Genomic DNA, 23,830 nt, shown 5'->3' with positions numbered 1-23,830 from the left:
TAATGTGAATAATAATGCAAACGTAAATTATAGTCTTTTATTGTCAAACATATAAATCGTAATGTCGTATAATGAAATTATGTGCTGGCTACTGACCGATGGACAATCCCCACCGATCGTAATATGATACTTATTATTATTAATGGTTAAACACTACGTTTCTTATATTATATAAATGCTGAATATGCAACATAAATAAAGGATAAAACAGAATTAACTTACACTCTTTTTCTGCGAATTGGCTTCTAAAATAAACAAACTCTAAATTATCCTGAATTACTTCCTCATTTCGATGGACACTACAAATTAATTGGTAAGAATTCGGTCAATCTCCAAATGACCAAAGCTGAATATTGCCTATAAGGGAATAATGACTTAAATGGTAATCTTAATAAATTAAACATAAAATTCTTATTTTAATTGAAATAATTAAAATATTTTTTCATAGTTTTTACTAATTATTCCAATTCCAATTTATTTTTTTATACGTTTTTTTAAAAAAATAAATAATTAATATGATTTGTTTGGATGTATATTCTCATAAATAGATCAATGCATACCGTAAGAAACATCAAGAGCTGCATCAGCAAGCTACATCTTGAACTGAAAAAATTAATGCATTTTTCTATTAAAAAAAGAAAGTAGGTACTTAATATTTACTAAACCAACTCTTCTTACTCGGTGAGTTATTGTAGTTATGGTCGGTTAAATGATTTTGGGACTATTGTATACCTAGATCGATGCACTTTTTAAAAAATGAAGAAACGGTGGTTTTTTCAAAAGAAAATCGACCAATCGACGTACTAAAAGATGGATACATAAATACATTAATAATACATTTTCTTTTTTGATAATGATAATGTCTGTACAAATATTTTTTCATTCAACGTTGGCAATACCTATCACTAAATCTCTTATCAACTTTCTGACAACCGCCATTATATTCTGCCTCAGACCCACGATTATAAAGAACTTTATAATTCTTTATATTCGTGCTCAGACCTCACTTATCAGTAATCACTATCGTCATTCGTCATTTGTCTCCCTCGGACCTGCTCAGTGCTCAGACCACGACATATTAGTGTTTAACTGTTAATTCGTTTGAGGACGTTGAAATAATATATTGCTACCTATTTATTTGAATACCTATTTCACGTTTTGGGCAATAAATTTACAGATGGTAATTAATTTTTTTCGTTTCGTGTTGGAATTAATTTTGTAATTTTATGTGTATTTTATTTGCAGGCCAGTGTTGTCGTCGTTGGGTTGGGTCTGGCCGTAGCTGGTTTTGCTGGTCGACAAGTATTAAGAGCTGCCCCACATGTTGCTCAAAAGATGAGCGAAGTTCTCAAAACAATGACATCCGAATCTGGAATTTTGGTAGTATAACAAAACATTATGGCTATTGATGTTGTTACAAACATTTGTTTTTTTTTTCATATTGATTTTAGTCGAGTAGTAAATTTCATAAAGGTGGATTTGAACCTACCATGTCTAAACGTGAAGCCACTCTCATACTCGACGTATCAAATAATGCTCCAAAAAACAAAATAAAGGTACACTAAACTATATTATTATAATTCTATAAAATTTTAACTGCCTAAATTTATTTTGTACCTATTCAAATAGGCTATATATCCTTATTAGGTTATATGATTCTTTTCCACTTCCATAATTCCTATATCTTATGATTATTTTACCTACAACATAATATAAAAAAATGGACTTCTAAATAAGTATCTTAGTATTTAAAACATCAATCTTACTATTATAAAACATTTAAATAATACAATGTTTAAATGTTTTTGAATAAATAGGTATTCTGACTTACTATAGCTATTTGTTTTAATTCATATGTCTTCTAGAACAGCTATAGATGCTTTATGTTTATCTGTTAATTTAATGATTTTCAAAATGTACCAATTGAATTATTTAAAATATTATGACCCATGCCAATGTCTACGTTGACTCTTGAGACATTTTCAAATAGCAAGGATTACATTATTTTACTAATGTAATTTATTATTTCCTAATCTAACAAAAATGTTAAAACTTTGTTAATAGGTTTACATTGTTGACCATTCATAAAAAAGTGTTAATTGATCCCAATGATATTCTTAATTTTTGATTGATGTCATGCCTCAAAAATCAAAAACAATCGACATATTTTTTTTTATGTAGACAATTACATTTTTTTAAATACAAAGTTTAGTTAAAACAATGGTTTTAAAGTAATTTAATGTATATTGAATATTATATTGTTATTGTGGGAGATGGGAGCTACTTTCAACATAATTTTTGATGGCTTCAATATTTTGCAATACATTTTTTCTATCCCACATCATTAAAAAACCTTTAGTTTTACACTGATCATTAAACAGTGTGTTTAAATTGTACATTTTGTTTTAACATATCTCTATATCTCTCTATTCTTTGTATATTTTCAGTGGTTTATTCAATAATCTGTGTAATCTTTTAATTTTATGAATCTTTAAAATTCATAGCTTAAGAGGACGCCACACCCGCATGGCCGCATGTGTTGTCTTCGTCTTACAAACGAATAACATACCAAATTTATGCTCAGCAGTTCTCGTTTTATGCCGTTAGATTAAAAATTAGAGTGAATCAACCTATTATGAAACTTGATGGTAAGAACATTATCTGTGTTTGTTAGAGGTTTTTTTACATTAATTCAGTTTTTAAGTGAGTTATGTGCATTTTTAATTTACATATTTTATTATACAAGCATACCTCGCTTAAAAACTAAAGTATCGTAAAAAAACTTCCAACGAAACACAGATAAAGTTCCTTCCATCAAGTTTCATATTAGGTTGATTTACTCTAATTTTTAATCTAACGGCATAAAACGTGAACTGCTGAGCATAAATTTGGTATGTTACTCGTTTGTAAGACAGACAACACATGCGGGTGTGGCGTCCTCTTAAACTCCAAACTTTAAGCTTTAGAGTATCTTTGATATGTATGTGTATAACTTATTGTACTAAAAATACGATAAGCTATAAATAAAAGTGTTCCTAGTATATTAACCTTGATAATTCTGACATTACTTCTGTAAAAAATATTGTATTAACCATTTTGTGTATTGAATATTAGGTTTTTCATCAAATGTTGATTTCGATTTCTATTTTTAATAGATGTTATAAATAATGCTTACATTTATAAAAAAAAAGTAAATTATCGTGAAATAAGTTCTGTATTAAACAATGAACAATAGATAATTTTTCAAATGAACAACATTTATGATTTTGACAATATTTTATGATAATAATTTTGAACTGGATAATTGTGTTAAGGTAAATTTAATTTATAACAAACAAATAAATTACTATTTTTCAAAAACAATTTCCTATTAAAAAATAAAATAAGCTAAGTATAAAACATTTCATCTAAATATCCTAGTGAAAACTCATTTGTACAGATTTGATTGATGCAGATATTGATTAAGTCAGCTTCTACTTATCCAATATGAGTATGAACTCTTCTACGATCTACCCATTCAACTAGTTTTGTAGCACAGTAGACTGTTGTTAGGTACTGCAGTTTTTTTTTTTCAAACTAGCATATTATGTTATTTGCACAACTTAATCTTTGTCAGTACTACCAAATAATTGTGCGAGCCGGTTGCCTTAAATATAACTGAGTGAATGAACCCACTAATAAATATATAAAATTAAATAGTTGATAATTTAAAATCGGGGTCTGTATTTGATTGTTTGGATTTTCATCATAGAATATTATACAACAATTTACTTACAAGTGGTATTATATTAAATATACAATATTATATTCCGAGGGAATAATTTTAATTCTTCAAAATTTACACATTGCATATTATGAGAATCACTTCAACTTCTACTGGTCAAATTTAGTCTAGTTAACTTCAGTATAAATTGCTTCCATAGTTATGGTATTTTTCAAAATGTTTAATTGCATTTTATATTTTAGTTGTACCTTAATAATAATAATACTTTTCTGTTAACCTACTGCCTGATACTTATTTAAGGGAGGGGGTGTAAGTATTATATGAACAAAAATGACTTCACAAGAAAAAATCTCAGGCCTTGTGGTGTGGTTGGATTTTGATAAATATTTTTTTATCTGAAGGAAAAAAGACTTCCACAGTCCTTAATGAACTATGATTTTTTAATTAAATTTAAAATAATTTGTAAAAAAACTTAAAATTGTCTTATTTTTAAAGACATATTATATTCAGTTAGAGATATAATATTGAAAAATCAATTATACAATGTGGTTGACTTTATAGAGCAGGATAATTATTTCAGTAGAGTGTATTTATTTAAAATGACATTGGCACCGGGCGCCTTAAAATAATTGATTTTGTTTTTAATCAATTATTCCTACCTAGTAACTACAAGAAATAAAATAAATTATTATGAAATTAGTATTCAACTTCTTAGAGAGTAACTATTGTTATGAAATAAAAAAAATCCATTTCAATAAATAATACGTAGGTAACAAAGTATGATGGAAAAAACTTAAGCGATAAAATGAAGTATAAAAATAGTATACATATATTATTCATTTTTACGAATTATAAACAACAGTTTTTTATGTATTATTGGGAAACTGCACGAAATACCTTATTTTTTGTAAATATTCTCATGGTTGTGACATTTGTGGTATAATGTATATTATTAGACTTTTGGCGCAAAATACATATTTTATGATTTTTATTGCGTGGTACTCGATTCCAAGTTTTATTTTTGAAGCACGTAAGCTTGTTTCCTCTGTACAATTTTTCGCTTTTCACATGCGTGGGAATATATAATAAATTTAATAATAATATGTCATTATAGTTTGAACTGTGTAGTGATAAATAATATATATTTTTGATTTTTTTTGACAGGACGCACACAAACGAATCATGTTGATCAATCACCCGGATAAGGGCGGTTCACCGTATATAGCTGCAAAAATAAACGATGCCAAAGATCTTCTAGATAAAAAGTAAACAGCCGGTCTTTTTAAGCAAAGTCCACGGAATCGTAGTGTAAATATGTGAATGTACAAAAATATAGATTTATAATAAAATTTGTTTGTCGTAAATATTCTATTTTCTTGTCCACATACCTTAACGGGCTTTGTGTAATTATCTATTTCTTGAAAGTTCTTCTATTCTAAATTCCTAAATTTATCACGTTCCTATTAAAATATGAAATCCAATGATTCATCATAATATAATATCTGTATAATATAATATTAACATGTATTTTGTACTTCAAATAAATTATTTAACATAAAAAATATACTTAAACATGCGTAATATTTCGATACAAGCATCAATACTTATTTTAAACAAAAACATTATTTTTTCGCGATTTTGTGATCTTTTAACAACTTTTTCCTGAACAATCCGTAGTCATGCTGCATCAGTTCGTAAGCCGTCTGACGTAGTTTCTCAACGCGGGCTAAAATCTTCTTCGGCCCGCTGCTCTTTGTCTCCTCCAACCGGCGCAACTGGTGTTCCGTCAGCCCCTCCGCTTCGCCGGCGCACTCCACTATGGCGATGTAGTCGTTTTTGATTCTTGACGTTTCGCTAAAATACCAAGGCAAATGTATCAATTAACTTATCGATATCCATGACCCATCCACCATTTCCATAAATGCAGTGGCGCAATTTTAACAAAAAAACTGAGAATGCCGAAGCCTTATTTTTTCAGTTAGTCCACAAATGACATATATTATGAGGACTCTAAATTTAAAATTGGTAGTGTGGACTGTGGATTACTTGTTTGTTATTGCCCTGTCAACGTGCCGTAAAAAATTATTATCCTGCCTCGGAGTTAATCGACCGTTGTTCTCTGTGTATATGATATTTATTTATATACTCGCCGTGAAAAAATTTTCAAATTAAAGTCAATAATAATAATAATAATAAATTGTTACAATCAATTTAGTATAGCTTATTTAATTAATTGTATTAATATATCATAATTGCATGTAAAATAATATAGGACAGTTGTATAAATAGGTCCTTAAATATCAATATGTCACACATTTTATTCTATTAACGATCGAATTTTTATGGGGCCTAGCGTAAATTACAATCTGGTATTAACAGGTAAGGTAAAAATTAAATTTTAAGTTTGAATGTATTGTGTATTTGTGTCTATAACTGACTCTTTTGATAACAAATTCGGGTTTTGAATTTTATGTTGCAATAAAATAGCAATACTAATGAATAATGAGCATATGACACACTCGCAGTATTTTCTTAAGAAATTGTTTAAAATAAATATATTTATTAAATTTCTCTTTTTTAAATGTATTGAAATTGCTTATTCAAAGTCCCCTTTTGCTGATGACGTGCGAATGGCGTACAATTTCCCTGCAGCATTAGCCAGAGGAATAGCACGGCATCAGCCTGAGTGTTGACTATGTCCAGGACCGGGTATTGACACTAGACACTGCAGACAAAACGTAGCTTTAGCGATTAGAAATTGCTGAACTATACAGATTGGTTTTAAGGAATTTGGTTTAGGTAATATCCCCGAACTTTGTATACTCAAGTTTGTGTAATCAATAATTAATCTGAATTAACTACCATTAGTTATAAATAATTACAATTTCAAAAAGTATTATCATATTATACATATATTTTTTTATAAAACTCTTGAGGTTAACTTAAGTTTTGGTCCCTTTTACTCTTTTTTTAACATTTAAAAGAAAAATTAGGATTTAATTATCTGTCATTATATTTTGACATTTTTCACCAATCGAATAATTCAATTTTAAATCCTATTAGTAAAAATACTTCAAAAAAAAATTGTAAATTGTTTTCTATAGATTAAAACCAATTTTGAAATTCAAATTTAAATCAAAATCACACATGTTTGTACTTTATAAATTGTAGTTTTTAATCTTATTAACTTAAATAGTTTTATGAGCGTTGTTAAAGAGTTTAGTTCAACATAATATGCATTTTTATAGATTTTGTAGGATATCAAATATCAATAATATAGGCGAGTAGGCGGCCGACAAATCGAATAGATTCGTGATATGCTTACTTTTCGATCTTTTTGTGATGTACGTAGCGCAACAGTCCGTCGCACATCTTCCACAGCTCTAAAATGTCCGCCGAGTCCAATTTGCATGCATGCAAATAAGCTTCGAACATTTTGATGGCCGTCTGATTGGCCAAAACGTGTTTTAGACTGTTTGTCCACCTGTCCAAGTCGTCTTTGGACACGGAACTACAAGGGTCTACACAAGGAACGCAACTCATTATTATGACCCAGTTTGTACAACAATTAGGTACCTAGAAATTAGAAACAAAATATTATTATTTGGAGTAAACAAAAACTAGTAAGTACTTAGTTAGGATACAAATCGGTTGTTTATAGATTTGAAATTCAAACATCATTAAAACCGTTTCAGCTCCATTTCAACTATTAAAATTAAAAAATGTATGTCAATGATCAAGCAGCCGAGGTCGCGTATTACTTGAAAATTAATAAACAGTATATTTACTGATTACTGACACACAGCAGTAAAATTTGGAAATATTTGTTCATTGGTTAAAAAAAAAAAACATAAAACATCAATAACCCTACGATCCCACTAGTAGACCGAAAAAATTCTCACATAAAAAGCAATAGATACTATTATTTTTTCAAGTTATATAATTTATTATTTTTAATGCACACTTAATACGACCTTCTAATTTAAAAAATAGATATCATAATATAGTAATTACTAATGCTAGTATAAGTTGTGTCTGGTTGATATGGTAAATGTTAAAAATACCGTCACAACAACTTACAACTAGGACTATCGATTTCATTTTTTTTTTTTGGTACGATAGCATACATGATGTATTTCATAACTCTTACCTTAGAGGTGTTATCTAATTAATTTGTAATTTATTACTCATCATTTTTATCATTATTACTTATAAATACGACTGCAATAGTAGAAACAACCATTTATTAAGTTATATAGAATGCCATAAATTATAAAGGTAGTTAATAATCTAATTAAATTGAAGTATAATGATTATGATTTTTTTTTTATTAGGGGAATCCGCGGCAACATAGGCCAATAGCCAATAGGCCATTGGGTGTGGGGTGTGGGGTGGTAGTGTGGTACGGTAGGGAGTTGTATTATAGGTTTAGTTGGTTTTTTTATGTTTGTATAGGATTGTAACACGTGTTTGTGTGTCAGTGGCAAGGATGTGTTGCTAAAAACCCGGATGGTCACCCATCCAGAAGCTAGCAACGTCGGTCGATATGTACACTCAGTGTTTCCGCAGATAGAGTGAACGATCGTGCCTCACCAATGTCTGTATTATTATTATTGTGGCTATTGCAGGTATAACTTCTACTAATATATTATTTATTAATATCAGTAATTTCATATTTTATAATTAATAATATGCCCGATAATATTTTGAAATTCTAGTACTATTATTGAATTTTAATGGATAAAACTAAATTTTGAGCGTCAATTGCGTCTAGAAATAAAATAATTATTTTCCATGTTAAGTTAAGCGTCTCTTTGAAGTCCATAAAACAAAAAAAAATATTTTTGAAGTAAACCTAATTCCTATTGGCTTGTAAAATTGTAAAATTGCACAAACTACATATTTCATAAGCTAAATTAGGTGCAGTGGCGCAACTAGAAAGTTTGGGTTACATGCCTCCTAATCCCAGAAATATTAATTCAAATTACTAACGTTCTATTTATAGGTATGATTGTACAATCAATGTTATGGTATAATATGACGATTGGACAAAACTATTACAACCGTGTGTCATCAATGTTATTTGTCATCACGGCTGTAGCCTGTACATAGAATATATTGAATATGACATGTACATGGTATGATTCTCCTTAAACTCATCATGACCCGCGGATACGAGTCTTGGCTTATTGGCTTACAGTTAATACCGAATTAAAAAAAAAACAAATTACCTATGTATACTTTGATGCCTCCATTTTAGTATTGAACCATTTTTGTATGGAACCATTTTTGTATGGAACATTTAAAATTTTAGTAACTATATTACTAAAATATACTACCTGACTACCTGTAAGTATAATGTATAGGTATATAGTATAGTATTCGTTATCACAGGAAAAAAATTATATTATAAGTAATTTTATTTCAAGTAATTTTTGACAATATTCCGGTGCTATAATTTTTGGAATATTTTAAAATATAGCCACTAAGCGGGCGATTCAGTTCCCTTAAAAAGTGTATACCTTACATAAATTCCATAGCCACCCCAACTAAAAGTAAATACTAGTTGCTCCACGGATTAGGAACATTCAATTTTACTTAACTCCACTGGTAGGTATCTACTGGCTACTGCCTAGTAGCGACTGCATATTATAATTTAAATTCATAACCTTCTGTTTATCCATTCAAAACCGTTTTTGTTGCATATATTAAATATAACACATACATCATACATTTGCTAATTTAAATAAGGCAAAATAATCGTTTATTTTAAACCTATAATCTAATAGAGCACTTTAAAAATGCACATTATATAAATAAACGGAGCAATTATAAGATATTATATAGGTAGGTATCAGGTATGTATTAACTGCATACTAGTTTTATACATGACACGGCATCAGGCCAATATTTTATATCTCTGTTTGATAATTGTTTGACCATTCACCGATGATAATATGCCATCTTCCGTCATTTTGTGTGCCACTACTACCCCTATTATACTCAAATATTTATATTTATACACAAATGAGTATAGTCGTATAGATTATGCGTTATTCTATACAATATATGTTTGCAACTTACAAGTCCAAATTACTCAAATACGAGTATTTTAATAACTCATTATTTGTGCCGAGATGACAAAAAACCAGGTGGTTATGGTGAGTGAATCGAGCAACAGGTAGCCCCTCCCTCTAGTACCTATATCATAGTGTCATGGTCAAAATTCAAATTCAAAATAATATGTACTTTATAGGTACAAACTATAAAGTACCTATCTATATAAAAAATATAATATATAATGTACATTGATCATTATTGTTGATATATTATCCATTTTTAACTTAGATAGAACAATATATGTGCAGGTATAAACAACAAATGAATAATATTATACCTAGTACTCGACCTAGTATATCAATTCATAACCAAAAAATTGTATAATAATAATAACGTATTAACGTCATATGTTAAATATAATTTATGAGAGAATAATATATATTTTTTTTATTGTAGACCACAAACGCACATACAGATACTTATCGTGATTGCGGAAGAGCATAATATTTTTGTTACAATTATAATGCATGTTATTTTCGGTAGACCGCGTATTGGTTACCTAACCGCGACCAAACTTAGATCTCTAATTCAAGTTTGAACATACTGGATCTAATATTAAATTTATAAGCAGTTTGTGAGAATATTTTGGAAGTAAATAATAATATATCGACTCAACTTGTTTGTCTATTTTTTTGTATGCATATATTAATACTATATAATAATAGTTAAGTTGGAAATGTTTTGGGTGAGAAAACTTTATAGCACGAACACAAAAAGTGATATGACTATAATATTATGTACTGAAGCTGAATCATTATATTTTATAAAATAATTAATCATTAACTCGAGGCAATTGTATAGGTGAAAATGTCGTTGTTTAACTATATGAATGTCGTATAGAAATAACTCGGTGTACAGTAACTATATATAGGTAGTAGTGTAGTACTGCACTAAATACCTATCACACGAATCCGTCATTTGACCGAGTTTGGAGCGAAAAACGTGAAGACAAAATATCGTCTTTTGTGAGGCTGATGTTTAACGATCGACGACTATGTAGCCATGTAGGTACCTATATAAATTATTGTATGTTTAAGTGATAAAAATGATGTTTTGTAGAATTATGAAAGCAAGAACAATGACAGTTTAAAACGGCGAAACACATTCTATGTGCGCGTGTAAGCAATAATATTGGTAATTATAACCCACTGATGAATAATTTGCTGTTTTCAAACTATTACGAGATTACTATTGGAGACTGGTGAGTGGTGACAAAGAAGATCACATAAATACGTAAGAACACCACAAACGGTGCGATCGAAAAATCGAAAAATCATCACGGAACAGCACCGAAACGCAAGTTTGACATTCATCGACTGTAGGAAACAAACAATAAAAAAATATCATGTATACACTATTATATATTTATATACGTATACTATGACGATTCACCTGCTTCAGAGGTGAAAACCAGACGTACGTATACGGGTCAGGTGCAACGCGAAATGATTATTTTATTTCAATACTACCTATGCTATACATAATACACAACAACAATAATCTAAATAATTACGTCTTACTCTTACACACAGTCTACAGTCATACAGGGTGATTCTTTGATCTTTCATCGAAAATCGATGATAATCTGCAGTGTAATTTTTTAGTTGACAAACTTTTTTAAGCTGGTTAATATTATAATTTATGGGTAAACTATACAAATAATATTATTATACTCTTATTTTCCGAGCAAAATATTATAGACTATAGTACTTATCACTTAAAGTATATTAAAACGAATATTTTTCATTGTCATATATAGTAACACAATTGGAGTAGGGTGGAACTATGGGTGAGTTTTACCATTCACTAAGAGGGTGGGTGAGCATAATTGAAATTTAAAAATTTGACTTCCTATCTGTATTTTATATCCAACTATTCCAATGTTTTCAATTTATATTAATATTTCATAGAATATTTTGTTTTTTTTTTTAAATAGTAGGTAACAAATTATAAAAAAAAAAATTTAAATGAGAGTCACTGATAAATAAATAACTTTTTGTAGATAACTATGTTTGTATAAAATATTAATCATATAACTTGACACTTAATTTTCACTGTCAATCACTTTTATAATATTGTGTAGGTACTAGGGGTACTCACAGACCAAGCGTTTATTTTATCCGACAACAACATCATAGGTATACCTAAGATAGTAGGCAATATTAAAATTCATGAATAAAACTTTGGTTATGTCAATGCCAATATTTTGTATTCTTGTACATAGTTTGATTCGTCATTGGAAATACTAAAAAATAAGCTATTATCATTTTTTTGTTCTATCATTAGATTTTAATATTAACTAGTGAACCAGCACCATTGGCACAAATAGGGGAGGCTTGGGGAACTTAGCCCCACAATTCAAAAGTCAGTACTTAGTACTAAGCATATATCATTTTTTTCAAATATTTTAAGATGGGGGAGCTTTAGTCCCCCCAGAAAAATTTGGCTATTTGCGCCTATAGAACACGCATATGCATGTCGATCTAATTTGTGGCAGGGAAAAGGTTAAGAAATAATAACCTATGAAGGTGCTTCTTCACAATGACAGTAGAATGAAATCAATTATTATTTGATAGTTTCATTCGTCGTTACACAAAACACACACATATTTTAATATTATTCTTAATATTTTAGTAGGTAATGAAACGGATCAAACAAATCCAGCTCTAAACCCTTTTACAATTATAACCATCGACGATGAACCCAGTACCGGCATTTTATTATTTACGGCTGAAGCAAAATTGCTTTATTTGAAAAAATCTTAGCTTAGGAGGGGGCGATTGCTGGGTGAAGGAACGACTACAAAAAGTGTTGAACTTAAATTTTAAAACGGTTTAGATGCGTCTAAATACTGTAAATAGAAAACATAAATTATTCCACATAACGACTACTCCGAAACCGAAAATGTTAAGACAATCGCTCCGTATATTATAAATTATAATATTATAAAGTGCGCGATGAACAAGTGCGCACCGTTTGTTTCGAACCCACCTGTATATTATTATTGTAATTAGGCATTGTTCGGACAGAAAACAGTCGCTCTAATTTCGGCACCATTGCTCTATTTCGCTCAGTCATTTCTTTTCGTTTCCGAACGAAGGTAAGGTATACATATAAGTATATAACATTGTTGTTATTATATTATTCGTGCGCGAGGCTTGTACGGCTCTATACCTACTAGGCAGGTATACTACTACCGAAATGACGATGACATTGACTTCACGGTTCGGCACTCACCGGCGTGGCGGCAGTGGCGACGGCGTGTCGGCGACGTCTCCAACGTAGTTCGCCGCCACACGATAATATATTATTTAATGCCCAAAGGAAGACCCCCGAATGACGAGCTGCGTTATAATACGTATAATATTATATTTATTTAGACGTGCGCATAATAATATATTATATCGGTGCATTATATTTTGTACGTGTACACTGTACACTGTATACACTACGACGACGACGACATAGCCAGGCGACTATCGTGGAAAGAATAGCGTGAAGTGGACGACTAGGGGGAAAGAAATGATCTATTCGGACGTCTCGTCGTCGTCTGCGCGAGCGGTGGTCACGTTTTACATTCGGGGCCGCCAGTCGGGCCACGAATAGTATCACGTCTCGAAGTTTTCGTGTGTTACGAATCACTAACGCCCGCGGGAGCGTAGCTATCTGTACGCTATAATGCGATCGGTGACGAGTGACGATACTGCGTGTACGATGTACGTATTATAGTTAAGGCTATAACACCGCAGCAAGTTGGTACCTATCGTCTATAATATAACGCAACGTAGTTAGAAATATAAAATATATTATCATTTCGTTGTCCTGGTTTCATAATTTCAGGCGAGCCGAAACAATGACCGGCGCCGAAAAGTAAACCCACCACGACGCGACCGACACGATCGCCTTAGATTCTGTGGCGAACAGCGCGAACCCCGCAGTGTCTATATTATAAGACTATATAACATAATAATACAATGCAAATAGTAGTAGTGTGGATAAAAGGGAGCAAAAGCGAATTCGATCGTCTTTCGATAATCACGTTATTTTGTAGAAAAAATGCTCCACGAATTACGTTGTTATCATCAATGTTTATTGCGTGTCGACAATGAAAAATACGTAATATAACAGTCAATACAGAGACGAGTTGTTTTTTTGTTTTCTGAGAAATAATGATTTTTACATTACACCCAAAAAGTGTTAAAAATTACTGTTGTTATAATAATACAGTCATGATTAATTAAGACATTAAGAAATACCGTAATCGATGGTAATAATATTAGGCGGTGGACAATTTTTCAATGTACTTTTTAGTTTTTACCTCAGTCATCTCACATCGAACCCCGCGAGGATCTCAAAAATATTATTGGATAGTATCAATATTATTAAAGCTACCCAGACTGACCAATTTATTTCGCCGAGTCAATGATTTTCATTTTTTTTTTTACGAGCGGGTAGAGTAATAAAGAATAATTTTAGCCCATAGGTATACAAAACGATTTTACTCTGAATTTAGGTTTGTTTGAATTCGATACTTCAGATATACATAGATAGTCGTTGTTGTAGAGCAGTGAAATATTATAAAGATTCAGACGATCAAATATTAAATAATATGTCCTACAGCAGTATGACAGTGTCAACAGCGTCACTGCCACCATGTACATATTAACTATTTAATCAGCCAATGAAAGTCAAATATATCAAGTAAACTTTCGACAAGTATTGTAATAATGTAAAAATATAATGTATCTATGCCTAATATACAGGTATTTATCTCCTTTTAATTATATACAAGACACAAAATATTATACTAAACATATTATTATATAACTCACTAGGTACATATGATTGCAACCATGGGAATACGTAGGGAAAGTGCTACTGTTCAGATTCAGCCGATGGTCTGATGTGTGTCGTCCGAGCCGATAGAGCAGTTTATTTAGATAAGGACATACGACATAATAAAATTATAATAATAAATTACCACATATATCTATATTATAATATAAGCATCTGTGTTACTGTACATACAATATGATAGATGTATAATGTATATTTAGGATAAGGAGAACTCATACCTGACGCGGACACCACCACACGAATTTTGAAATTCTTAAGCAAACCAAATAGTATAACTTAATTTTTAAAAAAAAATGTTATTTATGGAAATTGTCGCCGATTAAAATTAAGATCAATAAAAAAAGCCATTATTAGCCAGTAGTTATAAAAAATGGCTATCATTACAGTATAGTCGCTTCAGTCACACGAAGCGCAGAAGCGCATTATAAAAACAAAACAAATCAGTCAATACAAAACTCCATCTCTGTATATCTCCTTTTCTAAGGATCTAAAACTCTAAACTGTCTACAATAATCAAACTTAACATATACAAGTCAATAATCCGACAAGTCTGGCTAAATGGAATCTACATTTGGTGCACTGCCAAACCATCCAATACAAAAACTTTTAAAACCTTCCGAACTACGTACAACGTACGTCAAGTAACCTCTGGCCCTATCGGCTATCGCCGTAGGTTCAAATGACAATGGTCCAGGGACATCTTCAGGCTAATTTTCAACTGTTACGTCACGCCCTAGTTATTTTCTTGTATACGATTGTAGTAATGAATACTATGAATTTTAGCAAAATAAAAAAAGTTAGAAATTATAACTATAATATTGGTAGCTACATCATTCAATTATTATTATTTATAAGTTTAGTTATTATACACAATAATTCATGACAACTGTTAAACTTAAGTAGGGCAAAAGTCAGAAGAGTTATATGGGTTTTGAATGTTTTGATTTAATATTTTTAAAGTAATATCTGTTTTGTGATCTTGCCAATATTTAAAACGACTTTTATTCAAGTGTTGTATTATTTATTTTCGAGTTTATTTTAAAATATAATTTTCTTGATAGTTTGGTATTTGAACAAAAATAGTTAGGAAAATAAATCTTAGTTATAATTGCATTTTCTATTTTTGTATACATATTATAATATAATATTTTATATGTCATTTATTAAGTCCATGTACTGTTCCACAGTCATAGTCATATATTTATTTTAAATCGTAAATTATGACTATGAAGTCTAGGCACCTATAGATTCTACAATTACTTACGAGAATAATACAATTGTTATTACTATACTTAGACATTTGACTATTGATCCATAGGTATGTCCATATTATTTATTCTGTTCCCAAATACATTTTTTAAAAGCTACAAGGCATTCGTTAGGTTTATCGAAAATGCATGCTTACATTTTATATTTGTACCAACTAGAAAATGTTCACTATTTTCAACTGTAATGTGGTTATTTGGTTTGCCTAACAATAAATTATACAACACTTTTTTTGTAGCAATAACATTGTTTATTGTCAGTTAGTTACTAGATTTTGTGTAACAAATAAGTGATATTTCACTTATTATTGATGCCACTATATAGCCGCAATTTTGTTTAAATCTATTCAATTTTATTTTCATATTATTAGAATGGTTTTTTTAAACATGTTCTACTAAACATAACTTTATTTCCATCAGTAGCATAATAATGTTTAGGAATGTAGTCATGCTCATGACTGTCATGTCAAATATAATTCCCCGGTTAATTATTTTGGTTATTATTTTTTTTCAACAAAATTAAATTTGTACTAAATTAGTTTAAATTAAATATTAATTTATAATAATATACAAAATAAATTAAGCACAATGTCATATTTCATAAAAATTAAATGACATTTTCAGCTTGATTGAATCGAACCCGGACGGAGGTGCATTTGTACGGAATCTTCCGGCCTCCGGGCAATATGACGATATAAGCTACGAACTGCAGGACGCAAAAAAAATCGTTGTAGTTTCCCCCTCCAAAATATGGTTGTTATACCCTGTTAATGATTTAGGATTATTTTCAAAGTCACGTATACGGACGGGGTACAAAATAATAACAAAAACGATATCGAACTCAAGACGATCCACAGATTGACATAAATATGATTGAAACCTCAAACGTATGAATAGTGTACACCCCGGTATACATTTAACGGTCAATCTATTAAATTGATAACATTTGCAACAATCCATCGCATTACCTTTTTCAGAACTCAAAGTTTCAGAACCATCAAAACTAAATTATCATAATGATTAAGATGCCTCCATTTTTCCTAAGTGGGGCCCTTCCTCACGCTATGCAATATATATTCAAGATAGATAGGTTTGAGTCAAGTTTATTTCCTGCTTGGTGTGCACCGCGGGTTATGCTTAGATCATATACAAGATTATATGATCTAAGGGGTTGTGGATATTAACGCTGATATCAGTTACATTTGCAGTAGCAGTAATATTCTATGGCAATGACGGGGATGGTTTTTAGGAAATCATGACGTAATAAGTGCATAAAGTTGTTAAAAAATCATTTGGCGCCACTGCTATTAAATTATACACCCTTTAGCCTTCGGAAGCTCGCCGCACCTATATACAGAGTACGGGCTGATACAACAGTGCAGATACAATCGATACGGCTGCACCGGAACACATTTATAGTCGAATATCAACGATATAATATACAAGGTAGTAGGCATGTGATGTAATAAATCTATTACCTAGTCACATAACGTTATTTTTATAAAATATAAATTTGCCAAAACTCACGTTGTATTCGTTGTCATCGTCGTACTCGGAAAAACAACGGCTGCGGCGGCAGCGCAGTTGTATAATTATAGTCTTTCCCGTACCACCACATGTCAAAAATGTATTTAGTTTTGATTATAAATAGCGATATTTCGCTGAAATCCCGATCGGCAATGAGTACGAGTCCAATATACTTTAAAATATCAGTAAAACGGTAATATTACCAACTATATTATTATTAATTATTATTAGAGCGCGACAGTGCCGCGGCTTCGGTGCTTCGCGAACGTTTCCACGACGAACGGGCGCTTACAACTACAGCGCTCACCGTAACGACCGTAAAATCGTGTTTCGCGCAGACCACGACGACGGCGGCGGCGGCGGCGACGACGACGACGGCGGTAGACGGATATCAGTGCGAGCCCCGCCAGAACACATGGTCGTGGAAAATATAATGCTATATCCGTGGCTGCATAGGGTGCCTGCAAAACAGCTGTGTTCGGGTCGATACGCACCGGTGCCGGTTGAGTTTCCGTCTTACGTCGATGTAGTATTTGCATGCAGCCATGCAGGTATATTAATAATTGATATGATACATCATATTATATTAATATAATAATAAACTCTTAAAATATGGAACGATGGCGCGGTTCGCGGGCAAAAGGGAACAAGACGATTTCGGACATTTCGACCACAATGCGCCGCCGTCGCTCGACGTCTTGTAGAAAACAATATTGCTCTATATAATGTGGGCTCAGTACATACCGCCAAAATGTAAAATACTGAAGATTATCATGTAATTATTTCTTATCTTAAACTAGATTTTTTTGTTTCGTTTCCCGAAAAGTATAATGATTTCGCTAAAAAGTTAATACTTTTCTTTTGACTAGTCGTCTTCCATTTTACACGACTACACCGTCAATATATAATGAAATATGCATATTATATAGGCACAGCGTAATTGAATTCATAAAAAATATGAGTGATTCCTTTTACCGGCAGCTTAATCTTTCATCGATATCATATCATATTCCTTTGAATTTTAATATTACATACTTAATGAGCTAGCATATGGTGTCATATACTTACATACACGAACAGCTCATCTGCATTGGTTATTATTTTTGTAAAATAAATATGGCCATCCATTTGAACAGCTAACCCAAATGGGAAACATATAGACTTAACCAAACCTAACAAGTATCCGATCACTTAACACTATATAATATTATAAATACAAAAATGAGTGTATTGAATAACAATTATTTTAATTTAAAATACATTTTTTTTTATTGTTGTAGTTTTTTTTATAATTAATTATTGATAAGCCTCTCGTTTTTAAATTTTTAATAAATGTACACTTTATATTAAGCGGCGAATAATAATCGATCGAGGACTCGTTTAATTTATTTTTAAAAAACTGAGAGAGTAATATTTAGAGCTATATCTTACCGATGTATTTGTTTTGGAACGATTGGAATACACAGAATACACAGTAGCATCGCATAAGTGTGAAATAATTTTACTAGTTATTGTTTATACTTTACACTCCTTAGTAGACAGAAGTCTTTGTCGGTTTATGCGTTTGATATAAAATAATTAAAAAATAATTTTCTTTAAAATACACTTCACAAAGCATTTTTAACGTTTAAAATAGTATCAAATTTAATATTTAATCGTTTAATCTTAATAATTATTATAGTTATCAGTGACTGATATATAAAATATATAATTGCCAATAATTAATCGATAACGTTATTATTTTATTGCTCTATAGAAACTATGGAAGGATATAAGAGACGATGGTCGGTATATATATTTAATGAACATTCAAGGCAATTTAAAAACTGAACGCCGTTTGACTTGTTATTTTCGTTATTTATAAGTAAATGCTTTCATAAAATTAACAGATAGGTAGTCATAAAATATACTTTACATAATATATTATAAATTATAGTATAACGTATTCCAAAAGAAAATTAAAATATGGTAAAAACAAAACTTTAAACTTCGGATATTTTTAATGTTACTATAACTAATTTAATATAAATCATAAAAACCAATACGAAAAATAAATTATATGTATAGTATAATTATAATATAAAATTATAGCTTGCATAGGTACAGGCAAAAAATTGCCATACATTGATGTAATTATGATCAAATGTATACAATATTTAAGAAAAATATTGTGTAATACACTAAAACAATACGCAAGAAAATCAATAATCATTAAATATTTTGTACATCTGAGAATACCAGCTGATATCTACGGCCTACGACATACTGTTATAGTGACTATAGAGAGTACCTACTATTATTGATAGCCAATGGCCATTTTTGCTAATGGCTAATACTTAAAATTGTGTCCGAGTACATATGTTGGCTGTTAGTAAACAAAAAATATAATCTTGCGTTTTCAGACGGCCCAATTATAACTGCAGTCTTAATCATTTTATGATGGAAATAAGTGTACCTATGTCCTATACCTATCACCAATATTATACTTGTAATATTATAGTATCCTAATAATACTATATATGTAGTATATATGTTACGGGCAAAGTGGAAAATTCGAGCAATGTATACAGTGACCGGGCATTGTATACAATGTCCGAGGTATATTGGGCAATGTAAATTGTGAAGTATTTATACAAATAATCTGCATAATATATTTTGTTAGATGATAATGATAAACTAATATGAATTTATAATCGACATCTGATTGTGCTTGCATGTCGATCAAGTCAATTTGACAGCGAGAATTCATTTTAGAAGATATGATTGGTTTTACAACCAACCCTTTTTTAGCTGTACTTCCCTTCTTTTTACACGATTCGCAATTATTTAAGTATACCATTATTACATCTCTAGTTATATTTTTGTACTTTTTATTAATCTCGTGTTCCATTCTATTTCTACCTCCATGTCCAATTGACAAATGAACTTCATGTATAATATCATATAACTGAACATTATGCACATAATATTTTATTGCATTACCTTTAAATACATTTAAAATTTAATTAATTAAAAAAAAATTCTAATACTCTTATATAAATAACCATATAAACGAGTATAATAATTATTAGTATATAATATCATTGATTAGGTAAAATAATATTATGCAGATTATTTGTATAAATACTTCACAATTTACATTGCCCAATATACCTCGGACATTGTATACAATGCCCGGTCACTGTGTACAATGCCCGGGCATTGTATACATTGCCCGAATTTTCCACTTTGCCCGTAACATATAATATACACTCGCAATGACGAATATTATTATTCTATACGTTTATCTGGCAATATGGCTAGTTTTTTTTGTCAGAAGCTTAACTTTATCATCTACGTTCTTCTTAATTGTAATGTATTTTAATATAACATGATCAAAAACTATTCCATTTCCACAATGTCGAGATGTACCGAATTCAGAGTTCCGAGCTCTAACGAGCCTCTTCATTCACATGGCTCGTCAAACCTATGCAAAAGCCATCACCATTAACCCCGTTGCAACAGCTAGCAGCTAGTGTGGATAATATAATATTAAATTTCAATCGTCTAAACTTCGTAATGAGGTTTTATGAATGATACAGTACTTTAACTTTGGGTTTATAAACAGTATATAGCGTGGTACAATTTTTAAATTTAATTTTAGTTCTCTAAAAGATTCAAAAGGATATAATATATTTTTATAAAATTATGTTTATATTCACTTATTTGGACATACCAGGCTATTATGTTTATTTTAATATTGTCTGTATTAATGGTTTATTAATTACCTATAATTATTAAACGTTTAGATAAAAGGACTACACAGAGATTAGAGGAGTATAAAGAAGGGTGATTTCAAAATAAATGTTTATCCCCTCCGGATCTCGTTCTGCTATTTAAATAATGAATTGTTAAAGCTTTGTTAGCGAGCTTCTACTATAGTATTAATATTAAATTATAATAGTAACTATACCAGTATACCTCCCTAAGTATTACTATAAATTCAGCTAATTATTAAGGAAAAATGTACAAAAATATTTTGGATACTATTCTAGTTTAATCTTCTAAGGTTTCCATTTTTAATTTCTAAATTGGCTTTTATAATATTTATAGTAGCAAGCTAGGGTCTATGTCTACTTTTTAAATCACGAATTATAAAATAATAATTATTAATTACTTAGGTATATCAATAATTTTCAAGTAGGTAGTATAAGAAATCATTAGGTATGGTAACTATAGCTTACTGCCGATGTACAATAATTAAGTTTGTTATTTGTGCTTTACATAAACAACGATATAGAAATAGCTCTGGGCCAATTATATTTAAATTTTAAACAACAGTAATTGTATAATCTTTAATAAAATTAGATATTATTTTAGTATGCCTGTTAATGTTGAGCCAACGGCAATTGCAATTTCAGGGGCACTAACATATAGTGCACTATGAAGACCACAGTGGAGTCAGTTTTTTATTTCATTCGATAAGTAATAGCGCTTACATCATATGAAAGTATTTAGTATCGATTTATAAGTCACGACTGACGGTTGATGTATAGGCGTGTTCAAGAAGATCGTTGTCTATTAATTTTATATAGTATACCCAGTAGTCACTACGAAAAATTCACTACTCACTACTCACTAGCCAAAATAATTTGCAAATTTGTCGAAATACTTAAGCTCAAATAATTATGAAACTCTCATACTAATATCCATCGAAAAGGGTAGAAGAAGTCATATTTTATTTTATTTTTTTTGATTAAATACAATGATTTATTCCAGAATTTTTCTATGAACTTGTAAAATGTAATCAATGTTGTAATTATAAGAGTATGAGGAGCCGTAGAGTTCAGCATTACTCAGTGTGTCCCATATAATAACGAATATTTTCAGGTATTGAGGTATTCAGACATTTCTGCTAATATTTAGGTACCCATAATTGAATACATTTTGAAAACATTTTAAGTGCTATTAATATAATATGAAGTAAATAAATATTTTTTAATTTTTAATGAGTTACGAATAAGATTAAAAAAATATGCGACCTGTGTATACATAGTATACAGATAGGTCGTGTCAGAGCGTTTCATTTAGCGAAATGCCAAATACGTAATAGCAATATAGCATTGATTATCAGTACTATACCAAAAAAATGTTAGTATTGATAATCAATGGTAAAAGGTACCAATATTGCCTCGCATTCACACGGTCCATGGTCGTAGACCGTAGTTCTATGTAATGTAGTGTATAAATATATATTATATACTTTAATGTGGTGATGAATGTTGATGTATTTAATATTAATATAAAATAAAATATCATAATATTTAATATCATATATTTTATGATAGGCGTAATATAGCGACTAGACATCGAGGCATCGTTTATTATTACACAATAATAATGCGCGTGATTTTCGTGTTCTTCTTCTCGATTTTATTTTTCTCGTATACTCTATAGGTTATATCACACATATATGTGTAATACTACGTTCTTCTAAACGTCGTCTCCGGTCGAATAACTATAATAACAACATTACATACGAATATAATATAAAATATGTGTATAATGCCTATATTATATGTATATGTGTATGGTTATGTTATAGGTATGTGTGTGTACCTTCATTTTGTTTTTACGGTTTTTAATCCCACGACCTCCGCTATGACCCGTAAACGACGACGAAATCGCCATTACTCCGAAATATATATATTTATATAATATAATATTATGGATGTATGTGTTGTAGACTGCGTATAGTACTGCGGTGTACGGACGTACCTAAATGCATTATATACGGTGGCCGGCGGTCGACGACTGTACACTAAGTTATAATATTATTTTGCCGGCCTAGTTGTAATTTTTTGTTTTATTCGACATCGTAAGTATACATACTTATGCATAGAAATAATAATAATGATTACAATAAAAATGTACCAAAAAAATAAAAAAATAAAAAAGTAAATAACCGTAAACGAATCTATTTTCGTAGCTCGTATACGATCATCACATCACAACAACCGCAACAGCGTCATTGATCAGACGTATATTATTAATATTAAATAAAAGCCTAAATATGATGATCGATCAGTTATTCGGTTACTCACTAACTCATTTTATAGATACTTACGTTTTGGATAACGTTCATTTAAGTTAAAAGAAGTTATCGGATATTCGGCCCCGAGGTTTATGTTATACCCTCTACTCATATGGACGATGCTGATTGTAGACTTTTGTAAATATAAATTTTTTTTTTGTGGGTTATTTATAGAATACCTTCTATAAAATTATTTAAGTTAAAAAGAGACCATTCAAACTAATTATTATTATATTTTATTTATATTTATGAGAAAGTTAGTTG

The 23,830-nt window shown here is 30.3% G+C and overlaps 2 protein-coding genes across 2 annotated transcripts; one reads left to right on the top strand and one right to left on the bottom strand.

The window, feature by feature from the left end:
• Positions 1 to 978: 978 nt before the first annotated feature.
• On the top strand, positions 979 to 5,088 carry LOC111040594 (mitochondrial import inner membrane translocase subunit TIM14). The gene is made up of 4 exons (XM_022324529.1): positions 979 to 1,180; positions 1,246 to 1,380; positions 1,452 to 1,556; positions 4,889 to 5,088. Exons 1-4 carry the CDS (start codon positions 1,178 to 1,180, stop codon positions 4,991 to 4,993), a joined length of 348 nt encoding a protein of 115 aa, XP_022180221.1. The 5' UTR covers positions 979 to 1,177; the 3' UTR covers positions 4,994 to 5,088.
• A 124-nt stretch (positions 5,089 to 5,212) lies between these two features.
• LOC111040584 lies at positions 5,213 to 17,814 on the bottom strand. Its single transcript, XM_022324520.1, has 3 exons — positions 17,494 to 17,814; positions 7,050 to 7,300; positions 5,213 to 5,578 (listed from the first exon to the last, which is right to left on the bottom strand). Exons 2-3 carry the CDS (start codon positions 7,265 to 7,267, stop codon positions 5,347 to 5,349), a joined length of 450 nt encoding a protein of 149 aa, XP_022180212.1. The 5' UTR covers positions 7,268 to 7,300; positions 17,494 to 17,814; the 3' UTR covers positions 5,213 to 5,346.
• Between the last annotated feature and the right edge of the window lie 6,016 nt (positions 17,815 to 23,830).

This window comes from Myzus persicae, unplaced genomic scaffold (genome assembly GCF_001856785.1).
Source record: "Myzus persicae strain clone G006 unplaced genomic scaffold, MPER_G0061.0, whole genome shotgun sequence".
Lineage (NCBI taxonomy): Eukaryota > Metazoa > Arthropoda > Insecta > Hemiptera > Aphididae > Myzus > Myzus persicae.
This window is presented reverse-complemented; position numbering and strand designations above follow the sequence as displayed.

Coding starts and splice junctions, on each gene's coding strand:
- LOC111040594 (XM_022324529.1), top strand. Junction 1,381..1,451: donor CATCCGAATCTGGAATTTTG/GTAGTATAACAA, acceptor TATTGATTTTAG/TCGAGTAGTAAATTTCATAA. Junction 1,557..4,888: donor CTCCAAAAAACAAAATAAAG/GTACACTAAACT, acceptor TTTTTTTGACAG/GACGCACACAAACGAATCAT.
- LOC111040584 (XM_022324520.1), bottom strand. CDS start 7,267: ATGAGTTGCGTTCCTTGTGTAGACCCTTGTAGTTCCGTGTCCAAAGAC. Junction 5,579..7,049: donor CATCACAAAAAGATCGAAAA/GTAAGCATATCA, acceptor TTGGTATTTTAG/CGAAACGTCAAGAATCAAAA.